The 24,618-nt window shown below is 46.2% G+C and overlaps 1 protein-coding gene across 1 annotated transcript in view; it reads right to left on the reverse strand.

Moving 5' to 3' along the window:
- Positions 1 to 24,317, reverse strand: part of LOC124717194 (general odorant-binding protein 72-like) — a 60,743-nt gene extending 36,426 nt beyond the window's left edge. Inside the window, exon 1 of the mRNA XM_047243971.1 lies at positions 24,201 to 24,317. Coding sequence (XP_047099927.1) covers positions 24,201 to 24,269 — 69 coding nt within the window. The 5' untranslated portion in view covers positions 24,270 to 24,317. The remainder of the gene's footprint in view (positions 1 to 24,200) is intronic.
- Positions 24,318 to 24,618: the final 301 nt, after the last annotated feature.

Here is a 24,618-nt window from a genome sequence, read left to right on the forward strand (position 1 = left end):
GGGGACTTATGACCTCAGCAGTTGAGTCCCATAGTGCTCAGAGCCATTTGAACCATTTTTGAAACTGCATGGACCTATGAGTTCTTCACTGACAACTCCTGAAGTTATATTGATACTGAAGAAACCCTGACGGCTATTTCTCGACAGGTATTGGTTTCCGAACATACAAGGGGCGTTCAAAAAGTTTTGCAGGAGGAGAATGAAATTTTTTGTGAACATACTTGGAACATTTAGCCATAAGTTGGTATATAAAAGTATTTTCTTTTATTTAAAGGCGAGCCATAATGGACCGTGAAGTAGATGTCACGTTGTGACAACGGTCGGTCTTCAACACTGGCGATGACTCTGCCACATCGATTCACAGGAAGTTGCTCCCTGTTTATGGGGAGGACACAGTGGATCGCAGCAGTATCCAGTGGTGGTTGCAGAAGTTTAACGAAGGTGATTTCTCTCTACCGGACAATCCGCTATGCAGTAGACCATCGACAGTAGTGAGTGATGTGAATAAGGAGACCATTGATCAAATCATCCAAAATGACAGACGTGTGATGACACAGCAGCTTGCTGAAATGACTCGTTTGTCATGTAGTGGCGTATTACTGATACAGTCACTAGGGTACAGAAAAATCTGTGCACGCTGGGTGCCTAGATTATTGACAAGAGAAATGAAAACGATGTGGAAGAATACGTTTACTGAAGAGCGGAAACAGTGTTTTGACGGCGTCATTACCCAGGATGAAACATAGTTGTTTTTGTCTGACCTGAGAGCAAAACCAAATCCACGAAGTGGCATCATCCGGGTTACCCGCGGATGAAGAAACCAAGACTTTCATGAACAGTAGGTCGAAAGGTGACGGCCTTCTTCTTCTGGGATGGAAAATTGTTCCTCATCCTCCCTACATTCCGGACTTGGCTCCGTCTGATCTGTATCTCTTTGGTCGTCTGAAGGCCCACCTTCGTGGTAAAACATTTGAGAGTGAGAAGACCTTATTTCCTGGGTCAAGCGATGGTGTAAAAGTCAATCCCCAGAATTTTACCAAAGTGCATTTACGTCATGGAAAGAACGTTAGGCCAGATGCGTCACAACTGATGGAGGCTACATTGAGTAGGCTCAATATATAGCTAAATGTTCCAAGTATGTTGACAAAAAATTTCATCCTTCTCCTGAAAAAAATAAAAAAATATAGAGACAACTGTGCAAAACTTTTTGAATGCCCTTTGTATGTTTATAGGACATTTTCTTCTAGTTTTGACCAGTACTACCTCATAGAGGAATATGTGACGTCATTTTTAACAGACTGTATAAAGAAAACATGAGTTTAAAAATTATGATGAAACACATATTATTGAAACATACAAAGTCTTATGTTATCTTAATATGTTTAAACCAAAGTGGCGTTGTCGATAGATATAAACAAAATTACCTTGGCGGCTTCGAATGGGTGTAATAATGTAAGGGATGATCAGAAATTTTTGGTTTGAGGGTGTTGCTGCGCCATATATGCCACATAGTGTGACTGCGATCCCGGTATATAAGCACTGACATATAGGCAAGTGATTAGTGTGGCATGCCTGTCTTTCCGACGTGCATTTGGTAAATGCGGAAACCTAAACTATGGTCACGTTATTACCAAATGTGTCAAAACAGGACCAACGAGCTGTTATTTTGTTGGCTTAAAAAAAAAAAAAATGAGCGTCTGGCATCGTTGGCCGGGAGGCCCCTATTCGGGGAAGTTCAGCCGCCAATTGCAAGTCTTATTTCATTCGACGCCACATTGGGCGACTTGCGCGCCAGCGATGAGGATGAAGTGATGACGAGGACAACACATCACCCAGTCTCCGAGCGTAGAAAATTTCCAACCCGGCCAGGAATCGAACCCGGGCGCACTTGCATGGGAGGCGAGCACGTGACCAACCAACTAAGCAGGCGGAGTTATTGGCTGCAAAAGCATAACCACCGGCTGGCGGGTGTGTGGTTATTGGCTGCAAAAGCATAACCACCGGCTGGCGGGTGTGTGGGGCAGTATGTTTGTTGAAACCAACCGTTGTGGAATGGTGCGGCGACGGGCACCGCTGCTTCAAGATAACGCGCGACCCCATATCGCAGAAATTATGCTAACTGAATTGAGAAGCACTCGAGCACACGCCCTTCATTCCTGATCTCTCCCCATACAATTATCATGCCTTCGGTCCCTTAAAAAAGGTCTTCGAGGGTTGACGATGCCTGTCAGTAGAGGACGTACAGCAGGACACGATGTTTTACAAAACGGTTATCCTCAGACAGGTGCTTCGGTGGGATGATTGCTTCAGCACTCATACAGTGATTTGACCTGATTGGCATACCGATTCTGGACTGTACGGCCTTCGAATTGAATTTTGATCACTCCTTATACATTGCAAGCCAGGCCACAGTGCAGGGAGAGTCATTATGTGAGCAGCTTGGTGTTCTTGGCAAATGGACTTGTACTTTTCACACAAAACCTTGTTTGTGAAATAATCGCAGCAGGTGTCGCTACTATACACATATGTACATTTACGTAAAAAACGTACAAATGGTTGAAATGGCTCTAAGTACTATGGGACTTAACATCTGAGGTCATCAGTCCCCTAGACTTAGAACTAATCAAATCTAATCTAAGGACATCACACACATCCTTGCCCGAGACGACCGTAGCAACCGTGTGGTTCCGGACTGAAGCGCCTAGAACCGCTCGACCACAACGGCGGGAAAAAGACGTACAATGTGCTAAAAAACTATTCTAGACATGGGCATTGGCATAAAGTTTTCTATGGTGGGGGGGGGGGGAGGAGCAAGACCGTAAAACTGTCACTTATCATTATATGCCAGAGAACTAGGCTATTCACTCAACATTTGTTATAGATAGATTATCTTGATTAATTCCATGATTACCTTCAAAGTAAACCTTTTCGTATTATTAAAGAGACATATTTTTGAAGATCAAATACAATGTGCTTTTACGATTAAATCTGATATACAAGGGGAAGTCAAAAAGTAAGGGAACTTTTGAGAAAAGGAATATTCGTTCTGATGATAGAAAACTGAAACAAAGATTATTTTTCTACAGAACCTTCCTGCGCATCAATGCACTTTGTCCAACGTTTCGCAAGGTTTTAGATTCCGTCGGAGAAAAAGGTTTTTTGTTGTAGCCTATTTTGCAGCCTATTTTGCACGACTTCTGCATTGGTTGCAAATCTTCTTCCCCTGAGCGCTTCCTTCAACGGTCCAAACATATGGAAATCGCTTGGAGCCCGGTCTGAATTGTATGGCGGGTGTTCCAACAATTCAAATCCCAACTCCTTTATTGTTTCGCCCGTTCGTTTGGCAGATTGTGGCCGAGCGTAATCTTGCTACAGGATGACACCTTTGCGCAGTTTTACGCGACGTTTGTATCTGATTGCAGGTTTCAGTTTAGTTCGCAACACATTCAATAGTTCGCACTGTTCACTGTTTCGCCTCTGGGGGTGAAATGAACGACTACCACACCTTCAGTGTCCCAGAATAGTGTTAGCTGCTAAGCTGATGGTTGACATTTAAATTTCTTAACCTGTGGTGATGATGGGGGTTTCCAAGCCATGCTTGCTGCCTTACTTTCCGGTTCGTGATAATGTACCCACGTTTCATCTACAGTAACGATTTTCTGAAAAAATCCATCTCCTTCGCGATGATGACGTCCCAAATGCTTATGAGAGATGTCCATCCTTTACGCCTTACTCTCCGGTGACAATTCTTTCTTTAATCCAACTTGTACACATTTTCCGAAAATTTAGCCTGTCGTGTAAGATGGAATACGCTGAACCATGACTGATACGTAAAGTATTGGCGATCTCCTCCACCCTCAGTTCCAAATTATCCTCAGTTGTTGACGCCGTTGGCCTTCCCGGTCCTTCCTCGTCACACAGAGAAGTTCTTCCTTGTTTGAGGCGCTCTATCCATTCGCAGATCATCATTCGCGATAAACAGTTGTCACCATACTGCGATTGCATTCGATCAATAATTTCCGCAGGTTTAACACCTTCCGCAAAACAAAAAGCGAATCACTCCTCTCATTTCCTCCTTGGTGCGCAGCGACAATGCAGTTGCCATGTTTCACTGTTTGCTACAATACTACGACTAACGCGGGAATAAGAGTGACTCGTTGTATAGAATTGTTGCTGACGACAACACTTCAGCCCTGGATACCAGCAGTATTACCATACAATACGGCGAGGAACTGCAAAAGTCCCATTACTCTTTGACTTCCCTTCATCATTCAACGAAATGATAAAGCTGTAAAATATTTAGAAAAGATGTGATGTTTGAAATTTTCCCGGCGTACTGATTGTTCCATAATAACACGAAATATCGTGGCAAGATGTTACTGACTTACGGCAGTTCTCCCGTGTTTTTATGGAACATTTAGAAAAGATATTTTTATTCTATACCACTAATGTTTATTGATGCTGAATGTGAAAATTCTGATGAAGAAAAATAACCAGCAGTGATGAGCGTTCGATTAATCTTACTCGACGAAAATGAAAAAAAAAAAAATCGAGAGAACAAATTTTAAAAATGCTTGTACACTGTTTAGTTACGCAGTTACCATTAATAAAAGATTTAGCCTGAAATTTAGCAACTTCGCTGATATGAAGCCATCGCAAAACTGTACAAGGTTAAAGTTAAGCACGATTTCCATTTATTTTGTTGTTAGTGGTCTGGTGAATCCAATAAAACATGTCCCAGACGTGTATCTGCAGTACTTTTCAGAAAATCCAGAGAAGCGGATTATTATACAATTAAATTTGTTTACTTTCAATTAAGAATGCAGAAACGTTTGTGTCATTGTTGGCAACCATTAGAATTTGTTTCAGTCGTTTCCTAACCTTGAAACGAGTTACTTTTCTGTATTTTTCAGTGAAATAACATACCAACAATAGTGTATTTAGTGAAACCACATAGCAACTGTTGTAGTTTGCAGATTATTTATGAAATCGGGATGCCTTTCAAATTTACGACAGAGGAATACGCTGATATGGTGTTTATTTATGGTAAACGTGATGGCAATGCTACAGCTGCAGTCAAAGAATATCGCGTACGTTATGTAAACTAACTCGCTAAGCTTCCTTAGGCAGCTTACACTCCTTTTCAGCACTATGAAATGGCGAAACGCAATCTTGGTTTTCTCCTGGTGATGAAGACATCAAAGCTGCTGTGGAAGCGACCGTTTAGTCATAGCGTATTGCACACGGTTATCACACTTGGAGTTCAGTGAAACGGAACAGTGTGCCAGGAAGTGCGGCGTTTAGCTATTGCTGATTACGTTAAGAAGACTGGAGACGGGGTATTTAGCTCCGATACAGTTGGGTTACGCCTCGTAGCGAACTTCACAACAGTACTTCGAAGAAGCCAATAAAGGAAGTCGTCACCACACACAAAAGAGGTTTTTTTTCCCACCTTCGTCTGATCCATGATACAGTAGCGTGATCATTATTATGGGCCATCCGGTGTGGCCGAGCGGCTCTAGGCGCTTTAGTCTGGAACCGCCCGAAGGGACTGGGTGTTGTGCTGTCCTCATCATTTCATCCCCACTGTGGAAGCGCAGTTCGCCCAGTGTGGCATCGCACTCAGGTTCGAATCCTGCCTCGGGCATGGATGTGTCTGATGTCCTTAGGTTAGTTAGGTTTAAGTAGTTATAAGTTCGACGGGACTGATGGCCTCAGATGTTAAGTCCCATAGTGCTCAGAGCCATTTGAACCATTATTATGGAAGCCCGCCCTCCATAATCGAGTGTCTAGTGTTATACTTTCTTTTAGAGAGGGTAACTGCTATAGTATTGCCTCATTGCGATCAGCGACATATTGTTACAACTGGCCAAACGAGAGGTTTTGCGGAATCGTGGGAAATTACTTCTAGAAGTGTCCGCCCCATTAGCTGAATGGTTGCCGGCACGGTAGCTCAGCGTGTTCGGTCAGAGGGCTGCGTGCTCTCTGTAATAAAAAAACTGAGTCAAGGAATCAACGATCAACGCGAAGGGATGTCTTGTGATGTCCGCCCAGACCAAACGCAACGAACTATATCGAAAAGATAAATAAATAAATAAATAAATGGTCAGCGCGTTGGATTGCCACGCACACGCTCCCGGGTTCGATTCCCGACTGGGAGGGAGATTTTTCTCCCCTCAGGGAGTGGGTGTTGTGCTGTCCTCATCATTTCATCCCCACTGTGGAAGCGCAGTTCGCCCAGTGTGGCGTCGCACTCAATAAGACCTGCACTTGGGGGCCGAACTTCTCGCCTGGGAACTCCCGGCCACTGGCGCCATGCGCTCATTTCCATTTCCACTTCTAGAAGAGTACGAGAATTCCGTAACGACTTAGAACTCTGTTTTCTAGATTTCAGGAGGTGGAGGGAACATGTGCATCCCATTCCCGCCTATGTTCTAGAATAAAATGATTTACAACTTGTCTTTAACAGACTTTTTGAGGATTATTTGGGAAGTAAATTGTTTGCCACGTTTCCACAGCTGAAACAAAAAAAAAAAAAAAAAAACTATTTATTATAAACCTTATGTCGAAGATTTTTCATCACTGATAGAATGGAACACTAGTGAGGGTAAAACATTCCCTCAAGCGTCCAAAAATGACTTTTTCTATAGAGAAAGCTCCACTAGCTACATATATATTACAGTTAAGAACGTTAACAACAAATATCAGTTTTTGACCTCCAGTAAACCTATATGTACAGATCTTGTCAATGCCAGTTCCTGCCATCCATCACGATGTACAGGCTCCAGTCATGTTAACGTGATCACTGCCTATGTTCGATGTAAATTTAAGGCCTGTTTCACACTGGGACACTGGTGACGGTCACCAGCGACGGTCACGACAGAGATACATTTGTTTGAACTGGAACATCCACACAGGGACACTACACCGCCTCACCGAGCCGCTGTGTCCCAATAGTGACTCCCCTCGCCACATGTGACGGACAAGGTCAGTGTGTTCACAGCAGTCACCGCCGGACATGCATTAGTTTCAATTGGAGTGTTCGTACTGGACACAGACCACAGACACAGCGCTGCAGATTTGCCAACAGACAGGCAGTAATTTTTGAGACAGTGACGCGAAACATTCATTGTCCATTATACTGCAAACATTGAAGCATGAGTTTATATTTATAAGTGAAGTAGAAAGTCGTCCCGCCATTTGGGACGTCAAAAGCGATGACTATAGCAACAAAATGGTGGCTAGGAGGGTAGTAACCTTCAAGCACATTTGCATCCCTCGCCCACTTCTCTTCTGCATCAAGGCGTTCCGCCTTATGGTCCAAAAAAACATTATTCTTAACTACAATCATTTACGCATATATGGCTACTACAATCATGAATTTTATTTATTATAATACACTACTGGCCATTAAAATTGCTGCACCACGAAGATGACGTGCTACAGACGCGAATTTAACTGACAGGAAGAAGATGCTCTGATATGCAAATGATTAGCTTTTCAGAGCATTCATACAAGGTTGGCGCCGGTGGCGAAACCTACAACGTGCTGACATGAGGAAAGTTTCCAACCGATTTCTCACATAGAAACAGCACTTGATCGGCGTTGCCTGGCGAAACGTTGTTGTGATGCCTCGTGTAAGGAGGAGAAATTTGTACCATCACGTTTCCGACTTTGATAAAGGTCAGATTGTAACCTATCGTGATTGCGGTTTATCGTATCGCGACATTGCTGCTCGCGTTGGTCGAGATCCAACGACTGTTAGCACAATATGGAATCGGTGGTTTCAGGAGGGTAATACGGAACGCCGTGCTGGATCCCAACGGCCTCGTATCACTAACAGTCGAGATGACAGGCATCTTATCCGCATGGCTGTAACGGATCGTGCAGCCATGTCTCGATCCCAAACAGATGGGGACGTTTGCAAGACAACAACCATCTGCACGAACAGTTCGACGACGTTTGCAGCAGCATGCACTATTAGCTCGGAGACCGTGGCTGCGGTTACCCTTGACGCTGCATCACACACAGTAGCGCCTGCGATGGTGTACTTAAAGACGAACCTGGGTGCACGCATGGCTAAACGTCATTTTTTCGGATGAATCGAGGTTCTGTTTACAGCATCATGATGGTCGCATCCTTGTTTGGCGACATCGCGGTGAACGCAAATTGGGAGCGTGTATTCGTCATCGCCACACTGGCGTATCAACCGGCGTGATGGTATGGGGTGCCTTTGGTTACACGTCTCGGTCACCTCTTGCTCGCATTGACGGCACTTTGAACAGTGGACGTTACATTTCAGATGTGTTACGACCCGTGGCTCTGCCCTTCATTCGATCCCTGCGAAACCCTACATTTCAGCAGGATAATGTACGACCGCATGTTGCAGGTCCCGTACGGGCGTTTCTGGATACAGAAAATGTTCGACTGCTGCCCTGGCCAGCACATTCTCCAGATCTCTCACCAATTGAAAACGTCTGGTCAATGGTGGCCGAGCAACTGGCTCGTCACAATACGCCAGTCACTACTGTTGATGAACTGTGGTATCGTGTTGAAGCTGCATGGGCAGCTGTACCTGTACACACCATCCAAACTCTGTGCGACTCAATGCCCAGGCGTATAAAGGCCATTATTACAGCCAGAGGTGGTTGTTCTGGGTACTGATTTCTCAGGATCTATGCACCCAAATTGCGTGAAAATGTAATCGCATGTCAGTTCTAGTATAATATATTGGTCCAATGAATAACCGTTAATCATCTGCATTTCTTCTTGGTGTAGCAATTTTAATGGCCAGTAGTGTAAGTATTAAACTATAGCATGCCATAAAAAAAAAGCTTTGTTCCACAAACTTTTCAGCTCCTATCATACTTTCGGAGTTATTCTTGGTGGCAATAGTTAGTGATTCACCCTGTATAATGATTCCAGGTACTTGTTGTTTCTACAGTACAGATGTTTGTTATTCTCTAATTATTAGGTAACAAACCACTCTTGGACCGCAAGTTTCGCCAGGTTAAGTTACTATTTGGTTCTACTCAAGATTTTGTGATCTTATTATTCCATATAATTTTGTCGTCCTGCAGTTGTAGCTAGTTGGCCTATGCACATAAGGGTGTCCCGTTTTTGGCGTTTTAGAATACATTTCAGTTGAACAATTAACTCTCCATTTTCTGCACTGTAGGCTATATAGTGGCGCTAACTGCCGCTACGCGCTTTGTTTGTTTTTTAGTGTCTCGATATAGATCAGCTGCATATTTTCACACCAGTATGTGCCGCGAATGTGTATGTTAGACTGTGGTTCAGAGAGTGATATTCGTCCAGTGGTTACATGCGCACGCGCATGTGTGTGTGTTTGCGTGTGTGTGTGTGTGTGTGTGTGTGTGTGTGTGTGTGAGAGCGTTTGTCAGTGGTGCGGCCATCTCTGAGACAAGAGGGACATTTTGAGTGGAGCAAATCGTAAGTGAAAGTATTTTTTAAGTGCGTGTAGTAGAGATATTAAGAGGATCTCACCAAGAAAATAGAGGTTATTCACTGAAGAGCCAAAGAAACTGATACCCCTGCCTAATATCGCGTAAGGCTCCCGCGAGCACGCAGGAGTGCTGCAACACGACGTCACATGGACTCGACTAATGTCTGAAGTAGTTCTGGAGGGAATTGACACCATAGATCCTGCAGGGCTGTCCATAAATCCGTACGAGTACGAGGGGTGGAGATCTCTTCTGACCGGCACATTGCAAGGCGTACATGTTCAGTAATGTTCATGTCTGGGGAGTCTAGTGGCCATCGAAAGTGTTTAAACACAGAAAAGTGTTCCTGGAGCCATTCTGTAGCATTCTGAACGTGTGGCATGTTGCATCGTCCTGCTAGAATTGCTCAAGTTCGTCGGAATGCATAATGGACATGAATGGATGCAGGTGATCAGACAGTCCAATGTCGGTGTTGACGGGCCCAGGCGAGGAGTAAAGCTTTGTGTTGTGCAGTCACCTAGGGTACACGAGTGGGCCTCCGGCTCCGAAAGTCCATGTCGATGATGTTTCGTTGAATGATTCGCACGCCGACACTTGTTGATGGCCCAGCATTGAACTCTGCGGAAATTTGCGGAAGAGTTACACTTCTGTCACGTTGAACGATTCAGTTCAGTCGTCGTTGGTCCTGTTCTTGCAGGATCTTTTTCCCGTTGCAGCGATGTCGGAGATTTGATGTTTTACAGGGTTCTTGATATTCACGATACACTCGTGAAATGATTGTACGGGAAATGCTGTGTCCCATCGCTCGTGCGTCGACTATAACAACACCTTCAAATTCTCTTAAATCGTGATAACCTGCCATTGTAGCAGCAGTAACCGATCTAACAACTGCACCAGACGATTGTTGTCTTATATAGGCGTTTCTGACCGCAGCGCCGTATTCTGCCTGTTTACATGTCTCTGTATTTGAATACGAATGCCTATGCCAGTTTCTTTGGCGCTTCAGTGTAACTAAAGAATGAAAACCATTCCATCGAACTTTCACGGGAATAAATTCCAGCAAAGAGAGGAAAGGTTTAGAAACCTAATGTTACATGTGATTGCCAAGTTAACAGTACGCTCAAATTTCGGTTAAAATTTATGTTGGAAAGTGTATTTGACAAATTTGATTTCTTTGGGGTATATTGGATTAATTGTACTACCAAAACTGTGATCATTCGAGTAACTGCCAAGTAAGCATGGGGTTGAAGGAGCATTTGCAGCCTTGTAAGTAAAGTGCCTCGGGGCTGCGGCTTGCAGGGAACGCTGAGAATAGTATGGGTATTCTCTGCAGAGTTCCGAAAGGTCGTGCTCCCAATTTGCTAGCAGAGCTGGAAATTTACGACACCAAAGAAGCAAGAGCCTGGAAGAGAGCTTAAAAGGACAAAATGATTTTGTGGCCAATACCTGCTTTATTTTGTTTCACAGTGTCTGCCGGCCTCTCTGACCGAGCGGTTCTAGGTGCTTCAGTCCGGAACCGCGCTGCTGCTACGGTGGCAGGATCGAATCCTGCCTCGGGCATGGATGTGTGTGATGTCTTTAGGTTAGTTAGGTTTAGGTAGTTCTAAGTCTAGGGGCTGATGACCTCAGATGTTAAGTCCCATAAAGGTCAGAGCCATTTGAACCATTTTGAACTAATCGTCTAACGCCTCTACTGATATTACGTCGTACAAAGCGCATATATGCTTTATTTTTGTATTGTGCTCGTGTCACCCTCATTTTCGACTGTGGCTTCTGTGTGTTTACAATGTACTCTATCTAACCGAAAATATCTGGGCGCTTATTAGTAGACATTAATATAGGGTGTGTCCACCCTTAGCCACTGTGACGGCTTCAACTCTGTTAGGTACCCTTTGAACGAAATGTATGAGTATCTGTGTAGGAATGTCAGCTCATTCTTCGTCAACACCAACACCAGAGATGGCAGTGTTGTCTACTGAGTTTCCTTTGGCGGGAAACCAGGGCACCGTATATATTCATAGCGCTTGCAGAATATCCTCGGAGACACTGAACAAAAGCACGGTGAGTCGTTGCGCGAGGTGTCTGTCATCATCGCAACAAGGTCGCTTAAACCTATTCGAGCGCCCGAGTGCCGGACGGCAATACACAGCCGTGGCTCTTGCAGCATTGGAACGTGCGGACACTCCCATTCGAGGTGATCGTCGAATTACAGTCAAACACCTCGCTGCACAGTTGGACGTCTCTGTTGATAGGGCTCACACACTCGTCCACCAGTTGGAATACTCAGAGGTGTGTGCCATATGGGTTCCTCGCCGCTTAACAGAAGATCATAAAGAGGAACGAAGAACCATCTGCGTGGAATTGCTTGTTCGTAACGATGATGATAGTGACAGTTTTTTTTCGAAAATCGTCACAGGCGATGAGACAAGGCTCGTCACTAAGAACCAGAAACGAAACGGCAGTTCTTGGAATGGCGCCACAACACCTCACATCGGAAGAAGACGTTCATAACCTCATCCTGAGTCGGGGAAGTCACGGGGACGTTCTTCTGGAACTCAGAAGGGGTTGTTCTGTTCGACGTTCTCCCTCATGGTGCAACGATCAACTCTGAAGTGTGTTGATCGTCAGGAAAGTGAAGAAATGACTTCAGTGTGTTCGTCGCCACAAAAATGCAAACGAATCCATGATAACACAAGGCCTCACAAAAGTCTGCGCACCTGAGAGGAGCTCACAAAACTTCTTTCGATTGTTCTTCCTCAACCACCCTACAGCCCTGATCTCGCAGCTTCCGACTTCGATGTGTTTGGCCCAACGAAGGATGCACTCCTTAAGTATCAGTACGTGGATGATGGGGAGGCCATTGATGCAGCAAGACGTCGACCACTAGAGCCGCACTATGCGGGCGTACAAGGCCTCTCAGTAAGGTGTAGAAGTCCATCGCATTGACCGGATATTATATTGAAACATGAGGTTTAGTAGGCTAAAGAGTGGGGAATAATATGGCGTATTGGATTCCTGAATGAAACCAACCCGCTTTCAGAAAGAAAAAGTGCTGCATTACTTATTGAACACCCGAAGTATCCACTTGTCAAAACAGATCACACAGAAAGTGTGACGAATTCTTCAATGTTAAATTCTCTGGTCACCTAATTTCTCGTAATGGTGACTTACCTCGGCCTACACGTTTCTCAACTCTCGGCGTGTGAAATATATTTTGTTTTTGTTTCCTGTTTATCGGAGGAACCTTCTTTCTTGAAGAGAATATTATCGAAAGGGAAGAGGAGGTAGATGAAGAGGAGATGGTAGATACGATACGGAGAGGAGAATTTGACAGAACACTGAAAAGACGTAAGTCGCAACAAGGCACTTGGAGTAGGCGACATTCCCTCATAATTGTCGATATCGTTGGGACAACGTACCGTGAAAAAAACTATCCCACGTGTTCTGCCACACATATGAGAGAGAGGCGAAATAACCACAGACATGAAGAAGAAGCAAATAATTCCAATTCAAAGAAGAAAGGTGCTGAAAGGCGTGAATATCACTCAACCATGAGTTTAGGAACATGGTTTCAAATGGTTCAAATGGCTCAAAGCACTATGGGACTTAACATCTGAGGTCATCAGTCCCCTAGACTTAAAACTACTTAAACCTAACTAACCTAAGGACATCACACACATCCATGCCCGAGGCAGGATTCGAACCTGCGACTGTAGCACGAGTGGAACATGGTTTCACTCACGAAAATTATTTACAGACGAATGAAAGGAGTAGCGGGAGCCAGCAACGAGGAGTATCAGTTTGAGCCAAAGAGAAATGTGGCAACACGTAAGTAAACCTAATGCTAAGATTTATCTTACAGTGAAGAAACGCAGGCCTACGTTTATAGCATTAGTGGATATAGGGAAACCTTTTTACACTTTGAACTGGAATACACCTATTAATATTCTGAAGGTAGCACCGATAAAACGCAGGGAGTGAAAGATTGTATAGGAGGGGTGTTCAATAAATAATGAACACACTCTCTTTCTGAAAACGGGTTGGTCTTATTCAGGATTCCAATAGACCATATTATTCCCCACGCTTTTGGGTACAAAAACTTATTTTTAAACATACTCTTCGTTCAGTACGACAGCCTTAAGCCATCTTAGTGGGAGGGCCTCTATGCCCACATGGTACCACTCTACTGGTCGACGTCGGAACCAACGCCTTGCTACACCAGTAACCTCCACATCATCCATGTACTGCTTCCCGCGAAGTGCGTCCTTCATTGGGCCAAACAGATGGAAGTCGGAAGGCGCGAGATCGGGGCTGTAGGGTGGATCAGGAAGAGCAGTCACATAAGTTCACCATCATGCACCTCAGACCACTGTATCACGATTCTGAGTTTACGATACCCCAGCTGGGGCATCGGGAAAGGCATCAAGCATTAAGTGATGCAGATGGTCCCCTTCAATGTTCATGTAGTCCACAGCCGTCCGAGTGCCTTCGATAACTGCCACAGGTCCCAGTGAAGCACGGGTCAATCTCCACCATAGCATAATACTGCCCAATTGGCCTCCATCCATCGTGCGTTGCATGTTTCGAACAGTCGTTCACCTGACGGCGTATCCAGATATGACCACCGGCTGGTGTAGCAACAGACCAGATTCTCCCGAACAGAGGATACGTTTCCATTGATTCGTTGTTCAGTCCCGATGATACTGTGTCCACTGCAATCGTGGATCGCTGAATGGGTGGATTTAGAGCTGTTGGGCACTAAATAGCTTGGTCATCAGCGCCATAGCTCAAGATCGTTGGACTGTGTTGTCAGTAGTCACTGTTATTAAAACGAAAAGCAAAGGCCATAAATCAACAGCCACGGTCACAAAAATTTGACATACATTCTCCAGTATATCTGTTCATTCCATTGTCATATGTTAGCAACATTAATAAAACAGTGGATGGCATAAAGGTGGCTGGATGATCGTGGAACTGATAGGATGAACCAATCACCCAACAACACCTTCCAATTAAATTGGGTAGGAGTCCTAATGGTGCACAAAATGTCAACAGTTTTCTTGCTGTTGTCTCGTCATCGCCTACAACTGAGGGTACGTCCATGAGCAGACCAAAGGTTATTCTCCTATTAGACTTCAAAACACATGACGTTAAAACAAAATGTACAGCGAATGTGACGCCACAAATACTGCTTTTTGGAGGATATTCATGCCACAAGAGATAAACATGGATCATTGGGCAGTGTCCGATACGAATGCAAATGAAGATCACTTTGTCTCTTTTTTTGTGTTTGGAAAGATATTCACCTTGGTCGAATAGTCGATTCGATCGAATGCAGCTTGTTGTCGGCCATTTTCACACTCAGCCGTCACTCTCTTTGTTACCCATACCCACGACACGTCAGCCTGTGGTGGTGGGGGGTGGGAGGGAGGGGGGGGGGCGTTAAGGTCGACTGCAGTAGTGATTTCCTGGCAGACTGCTTTAGGTGCTCTGTCAGCTTCTTCACCGCCGTCGTAACTGACGATGCGTTGGGTCAACATAATAACATGTAGAGGTCAGCTGCTGTAGAGCCCCATGTTTAACACTGTGGACGGTGTTCTCCGAAACACTTATGCCTTCATTGTAGTCTCTACCATCAGACCTGCCAAAGACTGCAGCCTATCCTGCTTTACAAAGTGGGCGACCTCCGACCCTCCACTTTCTGTGATGAGGCATGGATCCCCAAGACTGTCGCCTTCAAGAGGTTTCACTGTCCTTCAACCACTTCCCACAGACGCTCACTAGGCGCACACGAACAACCGCTTCGCCGTTCCTGATGTTCAAGTTCCAGGTGCCAGGTCACAACAATATGCCCTTTGTCAAAGTCGCTTATGTCAGTGGATTTTCTCTTTTTCGGCCAGTATCGTTGACAGAATGATTGTCTATTCGTCTCTGCTCTGTTTACATATTTTCCTTGCCCATCAAGTGTGACCTGCGCCACCAGGCGGCCTTCAGTCTCGCTGTGGGCAGTGCTCATAGAGTTCTGGGTCAAACGTTTACGAACGTTTATTGAGGCAAGGTATAGAATCGCTATAAAAAGTCGCATTCTCAAGTCTTTGGCAGTAACGTCATATGGCCTTATTTTATAAGGAACTACGTAATAGCAGTGCCTGCGTTATTAACAAGTGTGATACGAAGTTCCTTCGGACGTGTATGCATCGTACTTCTTAATAACATGGGCACCGCTTTTTAGTATTTATTCGCCAATACTAAGCCTTCGATTTTCAGTAAATATGCCCTTCCTGGACAGGAATATGTACTGATGAGCCAAAACATTATGACCACCTGCTTAATGGCTTGTTTATCCGTCTTTGGAGGGAAATACATCACTGATTCTACGTTTCAGGGACCAGACAGGTTGTTGGTAGGTTTGTGGAGGTATGTGGCATTAGATGTTTACGCACAGGTAATGTAATTCGCGCAAATAAAGAGCCGCTGATTTGGGTACGCGGCGGTAGCGCGATATATCGATCCAGATGGATGATTATGTTTAATTTGTGGGCGCTCAACTGCATGGTCATCAGCGCCCGTACAAAGTCCCAATTTTTATACAGTCTAAGTTTTTTGCACAGTCCAATCTAGCCACTGTCACGAATGATGAAGATAATGATGAAATGATGAGGACAACGCAAAAACCCAGTCCCTGCGCAGAGAAAATCCCTAACCTGACCGGGAATCGAACCCAGGATCCCGTGATCCAGAGGCAGCAACGCTAGCCACTAGATTACGAGGTGTGGACCAACCGAGATGGGTTTAATAGGATTGGCATCAGACGAATTTAGCCGAGACATCAGCATGGGTTCACTATAATGTTCATCAAACCACTGTAGCAGGGTTCTGGCCCGAGACACAGACAGTTGTGCTGAAAGATGACATCGCCGTCGGGGAAGACATCAAGCATGAAGGGATGCAGCTGGTCTGCAGCTGTCAGCCTGTCTTCAGTTAGACCGAGCGAGGTGGCGCAGTGGTTACACACTGGATTCGCATTCGGAAGGACGACGGTTCAATCCCGCGTCCGGCCATCCTGATTTAGGTTTTCCGTGATTTCCCTAAATCACTCCAGGCAAATGCCGGGATGGTTCCTCTGACAGGGCACGGCTGACTTCCTTCCCCATCCTTCCCTAATCCGATGAGACCGATGACCACGCTGTCTGGTCTCCTTCCCCAAACCAACCAACCAACCTGTCTTCAGTTAATACCACAGGTCCTATGCAAGCGCAGAAGAATGTCTCCCATAGCATAATACTGCTCCCACCAGCCTACGTCCGTGGCGCGCTGCACGTTTCATGCCGCCGATCACCTCAATGACGGCGTTTCTGAAGACGATCAGCCACCTAATGTAACAAAGATGTGACTCACCCTAACAGCTGACACGTTTCCATTGATCGGTGGTCGAATCCCGATGGTCCAGTGCCCACAGTCGTCGTATCTGACGATGTCGTTTGGTCAACGTGTGAACACCTAGAGGTGGTCCGCTGGAGAGCTCCATGATCAACACTGTACGATAAACGGTATGATCCAAAACACTTGTGCATGCACTAGTATTGTGCTCTTTGAGCAGAGATGCTCAGATCACGAGCTATCCAATTTTAAAGAGCAGACAAGCCTCAGAACACCAAGTTTTGTGAAGGGTCGTGAATGTCCAACCATTTAGCCGCTACCTCTTTCCATAAATTCTCACGGCAGTAGAGAATTTCGCCCTTCTCGTAATACTAGTTCACATGCTCTGCTTGATAATAATCTGCACTTTGTTAAGGTAGCATATCTCAATGGATTTTCCCATTTATAGCTCAAATCTTCACTAGGGTCATACACCGTCTGTGTCTGCTTCGCCTACATACTTTGTTTACCACGCCACGTGCCCTCAGTGCCACTGGGCAGCATCCAAAGTCGCGCTGGGCAGTGGACGTAATGTTTTCGCTGATCAGTATACGCAACGTGCGAGTGCAGGTTGTGACATATGGACGACGACGTACGGAAGTTTGGATCTGGCAGTGATACGCGTCGCGTAAAGCGGGAAATCCATGTTCGAGAGCCCGTCCGGCACAAACTTGCACTGTCCTCATTCTAATATACAGGCGATGGTGGTTCATATTCGCAGTTGCGAGTACAATTCCTACGCTACTGGCCATTAAAATTGCTACACCAAGAAGAAAGGCAGATGATAAACTGGTATTCATTGGATAAATATATTATACTAGAAATGAGATGTGATTACATTTTCCCGCAGTTTGGGTGCATAGATTCTGACAAATCAGTACCCAGAACAAGCACCTCTGGCCGTAATAACGGTCTTGATACGCCTGGGCATTGAGTCAAACAGAGCTTGGATGGCGTGTACAGGTAGAGCTGCCCAAGCAGCTTCAACACGATACCACAGTTCATCAAGAGTAGTGACCAGCATATTGTGACGAGCCAGTTGCTCGGTCACCATTGACCAGACGTTTTCAGTTGGTGAGAGATCTGGAGAATGTGCTGGCCAGGACAGAATTCGAACATTTTCTGTATCCAGAAAGGCCCGTACAGCACCTGCAAATTGCGGTCGTGCATTATCCTGCTGAAACGTACGGTTTCGCAAGAATCGAATGAAGGGTAGAGCCACAGGTCGTAACACATATGAAATATAACGTCCAATGTTCAAAGTGCCGTCAATGAGAACAACAGGTGACCGAGATGTGTAACCAATGGCACCCCATACCATCACGCCGGATGATACGCCAGTATGGCGATGACGAATACACGTTTCCACTGTGCGTTCACCGCGATGTCGCCAAACACGGATGTGACCATCATGATGCTGTAAACAGAACCTGGATTCATCCGAAAAGCCGGCCTGTGTGGCCGTGCGATTCTAGGCGCTTCAGTCTGGAACCGCGTGACCGCTACGGTCGCAGGTTCGAATCCTGCCTCGGGCATGGATGTGCGTGATGTCCTTAGGTTAGTTAGGTTTAAGTAGTTCTAAGTTCTAGGGGACTGATGACCACAGATGTTATGTCCCATAGTGCTCAGAGCCATTTGAACCATCAGAAATCATCCGAAAAAATGGCGGTTTGCCATTCGTGCACCCAGGTTCGTCGTTGAGTACACCATCGCAGGCACTCCTGTCTGTGATGCAGCGTCAAGGGTAACCGCAGCCATGGTCTCCGAACTGATAGTCCATGCTGCTGCAAACGTCGTCGAACTGTTCGTGCAGATGGTTGTTGTCTTGCAAACGTCCCCATCTGTTGTCTCAGGGATCGAGACGTCGCTGCACGACCCGTTACAGCCATGAGGATAAGATGCCTGTCATCTCGACTGCTAGTGATACGAGGCCGTTGGAATCCAGCACGGCGTTCCGTATTACCCGCCTGAACCCACCGATTCCATATTCTGCTAACAGTCATTGGATGTCGACTAACGCGAGCAGCAATGTCGCGATACGATAAACCGCAATCGCAATAGGCTACAATCCGACTTTTATCAAAGTCGGAAACATGATGGTACGCATTTATGCTCCTTACAGGAGGCATCACAACAACGTTTCACCAGGCAACGCCGATCAACTGCTGTTTGTGTATGAGAAATCGGCTGGAAACTGTCCTCATGTCAGCACGTTGTAGGTGTCGCCACCGGCGCCAACCTTGTGTGAATGCTCTGCAAAACTGTTCATTTGCATATCACAGCATCTTCTTCCTGTCGGTTAAATTTCGCGTCTGTAGCACGTCATCTTCGTGGTGTAGTAATTTTAATGGCCAGTAGTGTATATAATAAGGGACTGTTGCAACATATTGTCCTTATCACTTTTGAAAACGGGAGAGTTTGTGCTACCACCGATGGGCCCAACTGCGTTGCTGGACCTTATTGTAGTTCATCGTAAGCTAAGCAGGAAAATTGTCATTTAGGGTTCCCTCATAACGGGGTCATCCCTGATAGGAGAAAGATGAAGAAGGAAAAAGGCTGTGCCATTTTTTAAGGAATCGTTCAAGCATTCGCCTTAATCGAATTAAGAAAACCATAGAAAACCTACGAGGTAGCATCGATAAGCACCAGCAATTTCTTGTGAGCGCAAATGGTCACCAGCAGACTAAAATACCGCTAGGCGTCTCCCCCATACATCTTCCCTGAACCAGAGCGGTTAGCGACTGCAACCTGAGTGGTCTGGTTGGTATTGGTGAGTCTATTTCCAATGTGCTGTTTAAGTGAGCTTGCGGTTTGCAATGTCTCACTTGAAAGAATAGCGTGTCTGTGTAAAAACTTGTGTTAAACTGTCGATGTAAGCTTTTTCAGAAAACGCTTTAGCTCAGACACAGACTTGAGGACAGGTAAAAGGTTTAAAAAACGAGCGAACATTGCTTTGTGATGATCGTTCTGGTCGCCCGTCGACTGGCGTAAATGTGCAGGAAGTGACGGATCTGATTCTGCAGGTTCGTAGACACACCGTCCGAGACCTCTGCGACACGTTGGGGATGGCGGATGTGAAAGTACTCTGTCAGAAGAGTTGAACATGGGAAGGATAGCGGCGAAATTTTGGCCACAACTCTTTCAAGATGATCAGAAGAACTCAAACAACTGCTTCCAGACAATACAGGCTTTCTTTCACAGATTGTCACTAGTTTCAACGATTAGGTTTATGAGTGCGATCCTGAAACTAAGCAATCATCGTCGCAATGGAGGAGTCATTCTTTACCCAAAAATGTTCGACAAGTCATGAGTTGTTTTCAGTCGTTGTTGGTCGGCTTTTTTGACGGTTCATAAAGATGTTGTTCCCCCTCGTCGAGCAGTCAATAAAGCGTTCTATCACTATATTGTAAGACGTTTGATGGGGGACGCGAGGAGTAAACGACGACGGAAGTGACGTGCGAAAAGCTGGGTGCTCCACCATGGCAATGCACAACTGCATACATTGAACATTACTGAGGAACTTCTGAATAAAAACAAGATGTCAAATGTTCCTCACCCGCTCTTTTCACCACACTAAGCTCGTAATGGGTTCTTACTCTTTCCCCACGATCGAAATCAAACCGAAGAGACGCAGGTTTGATACAGCAGAGGAGATTCGGGCGTAAACGCGGACGGAGCTGAACTTCTTAACAAAGAAAGACTTGCAGGACGCTGTTCATATGGGACAGAAACATTGGGGCGGTTGTATTCGCTTCCAAGGGGACTACTTCGAAGGTGATGGTACAGAGCAAGACGTAGGTAAGACGTCATAATCTTAAATAACGTGTCGTTGTTGTGGTCTTCACTCCGAACGCTGCTTTGGTGGAGCTGTCCGTCCTACTCTATCCTGTGCGAGCCTCTTCTTCTCTAAATAACGCCTGCAACCTACATTCACTAGATCCATTTAAACCTGCTTACAGCATTTAACATTGGTCTCTACCTACACTCACCCCTTACTCACTCACCCCGTTGCACACACATACACACTTTCTTCCATTACGAAACTGGCGATTCCTTGATACCACTAGTTGTGTCCTACCACCTGATCGCTTATTTTAGCCAAGTTATGCCATAAATTTCTTTTTTCCCCTAATTCGAGACAGTAGTTCCTCTACCCATCTACTCTTCAGCGTTCTTCTGCAGCACCATATATCAAAAAATTTGATTCTATTCGTGTCTGAATTGACTATCGCCCACGTTTCACTTCCTTACCAATCTGCACTCTGTACAAATACCACCAGAAAAGGCTTCCCAAAATTTATATGTATTTTAAATGTTAACAGATTTGTCTTTTTCAGAAACGCTTTCCTTGCTGTTGCAGTCTGCATTTTTAAATCATCTCTACTTCGCTGTATACAGGGAGGAGAAAAATAGAGGCATGAAATTTTAGTCATGGATATCTGATGCCAGTAGGAACCAAAATTACTAATGTTGTGTATGAAACTTCCTGGCAGATTAAAACTGTGTGCTGGACCGAGGCTCGAACTCGGGACCTTTGCCTTTCGCGGGCAAGTGCTGTACCATCTGAGTTACCGAAGCACGACTCACGCCCGGCCCTCACAGCTTTACTTCTGCCAGTATCTCGTCTCCTACCTTCCAAACTTTACAGAAGCTCTCCTGCGAACTTTGCAGAACTAGCACTCCTGAAAGAAAGGATACTGCGGAGACATGGCTTAGCCACAGCCTGGGGGATGTTTCCAGAATGAGATTTTAACTCTGCAGTGGAGTGTGCGCTGATATGAGACTTCCTGGCAGATTAAAACTGTGTGCCCGACCGAGACTCGAACTCGGGACCTTTGCCTTTCGCGGGCAAGTGCTCTACCATCTGAGCTACCGAAGCACGACTCACGCCCGGTCCTCACAGCTTTAAAGTTTGGAAGGTAGGAGACGAGATACTGGAAGAAGAAGTAAAGCTGTGAGGGCCGGGCGTCAGTCGTGCTTTGGTAGCTCAGATGGTAGAGCACTTGCCCGCGAAAGGCAAAGGTCCCGAGTTCGAGTCTCGGTCGGCGCACACAGTTTTAATTTGCCAGGAAGTTTCATATCAGCGCACACTCCGCTGCAGAGTGAAAATCTCATTCTGGAATGTTGTGTATGTCGACAACGCACCGTTTCTAACTACAGAAACTTGGCACCAGGCACTCCGATTGGCCGCGGGAATTGTCCTGTTGCCGAATGCTCTGGACAACGCATGACTGTGAATGCTTTGCCTGCCGGAGATCGCGATGTATACCAGGCGGCCCGCACGCTCCCTAGTAGCGCACCAGGCTTCCACTCTGGAGGGAATCTGCCGGGGTCTCGACACGTCCGTTGTAGTTTCATGATAAGACGTACCGGGAACAAACTCGTCAACAGCTATTAGTTCGCGCACAGAAAGTCTTTTACAAATTGAGTCGGCCGTGAAAAGGGCCTTTTTGTAGCTAGGACATCATTTACTTAAAGCAGATGCTGGAACTGGCGACCCTCTGACGCGACACAAACTTGGTAACGACGAACGGTGTTTTGTCGAACTCTTTCAAGGATTCCTGGCGTTACCCTGATGTGATTGGCGGCGTGTTGAATTCGATCCATTAATTACTCTTCGTTTCTAGGTGGTTCGCGTCCAGGAGGGAGAACTAGAAACTTGAAGAATCCCCACAGGAAAAAGTCCGATGGCGTGAGGTCTGGTGACCGCGGGGGCCATGTTCTGCGAGCACCTCTGCTAATTACCCGGCTGTCGAAGAGTTCATCTAAATATCCGCGCACTTCACGACATGCGCGGACGCCCCATCGTGCTCCAAGTACATGCATAGCCGTATGTCCAGGGGAACATCTTCCAGCAGGCCCGGTAGAGTTTCTTGCAAAAAGTGAAGACAATTTGCGCTGTTAAGTCGAGGAGGTAGATGGACCATCCCAATCAGAAGGTCACCCACAATTTCTACCCAAATGATGAGCAAAAATCATTCCTGGCGTCCGTGAACGTACCTGACGTGAGGATTTCCCCTTGCTCAGTAATGAACATTTCGAATGTTGTAAAGGCCATCCCGAAGGAAGGTGCACTCGTCGGTAAACAACACAATGGTGGGGAAGTCGGCATCTCGTGCAACAAGTCGCAGAAACCACTGGCAAAACCCTAGCTTGTGTTCATAGTCCGCCACAGGATTTAAGTCTCGGACGGGTGGAAACTAAATGGAAGCTGGCCGTCATCCCTCGGAACCTCCCAGACTAACTGATGGGTGACTCCAAGTCGTGTCAACCGCTCGAGTGCTTGTCGGAGGTGCTTGCTCGAAGCGCTCGAGAACAGGCTCTTCAAATGCAGCATCCCGTAGTGTTCGAGGTCTTCCAGCATCAACACGATATCCCGGTAACAAGCCTGTTTCGCCAAGTCGCCGGTGAATTACTGTAAACGCTTGTGGTTGTGGGTAGCGTCTTGCTGGGTACCGTTCCTCATTCAACCGTCGAGCTCCATGCGCATTACCGTCAGCTAGTCCATACGCAAAAACCACATCTCGTTGGTCTCGAATGAATAATGTGCCGCCATGCTTACTGTATGACTAAATCGTAGGTGACGTGCGTGTGCTCCGAATTCCTATGACGAGAGGTGGAGACAAAGAGCATGACCTATTCGACACGTGTGCGTATCACGTTGGGGCAGCGATGGAGCGAGGGAAGTTTGTATGTGTGAACAGCAACCATAGCGCTGCCCGTCAACTGATGAACGGCAACAGGGCAATCCCACAGCCAATCGGAGCGCGTGGCGCCAAGTTTCTGTAGTTCAAAAACGGTGCGTTGTCGACCTACACAACATTAGTAATTTTGCTTCCTACTGGTATCAGCTGCCCAGGGTTAAAATTTCGTGACACAAGTTTTCTGTGCCCTGTATACGCAGATTGAAGCGACGAATGAAAATTTTACCAAGGCTGGGATTCGTACCCAAATCTCCTGGTCACTAGGCAGATGCGCTAACGACAGCTCCACCCTGGCACAGTGGCTTTTGACGAATGCACCGACTACCCTAGCGTGCCCTCTTCCTCAATCCAGATTCCTATTCTCTACTCCCTTTGGGGGAATTCTAGACACCAATTCTTAAATCTGTATGGTTGGATCAGGAAATCGAACTCTGCTTCTCCCGGAAGTGAGAAGTGCTGGTAATCCATTTGCGGTCCTTGGCAGTAGTCAGAATGGAATGCTAGTCTTTTGTATGGCAGCCACACACTCTGACCACTCAGCTACGGAAACAGCAATGGCGCCTTGTCTTTAACAGCAATACAGAGAAGATACGCGTGTAGCTAGAGACAGCACCTGCGTGTGAACAGCGGCGACCACGATCAGCAGGTAGGCGGTGAGCGCCGCGGAGGTACCCTTGTCCATGGTGGCGGCTGCAGGTGATGGTCGCACAGAACGCTGGGGAAGAATATCGCTACGGGAGCTGCGTGCCTCCTTATGAGAAGACGGCGCGGCCTTGCCGCTGGCAAATGATAGATTGCCGCCAGTAATTACACGTGGGGGGCGTGACTGGCCCTTGTAGGTCTCCTGTACTGCCGTGTGTGCTGGGAGGACGGCAGTGGAGGAAACGACCGTGACAAGATGGATGTCCGACATCAAGGGCCACGACAGAGCGAGCTGGCGCGCTGTTGAGGCTCTTGGCTCGCATTTGGGTGGACAACGGCTCAAGCTCATGTTTTTTTGAAAGTTATTTTCTGCAAAAAAAAAAAAAAAA

Source organism: Schistocerca piceifrons, chromosome 9, assembly GCF_021461385.2.
Source record: "Schistocerca piceifrons isolate TAMUIC-IGC-003096 chromosome 9, iqSchPice1.1, whole genome shotgun sequence".
NCBI lineage: Eukaryota > Metazoa > Arthropoda > Insecta > Orthoptera > Acrididae > Schistocerca > Schistocerca piceifrons.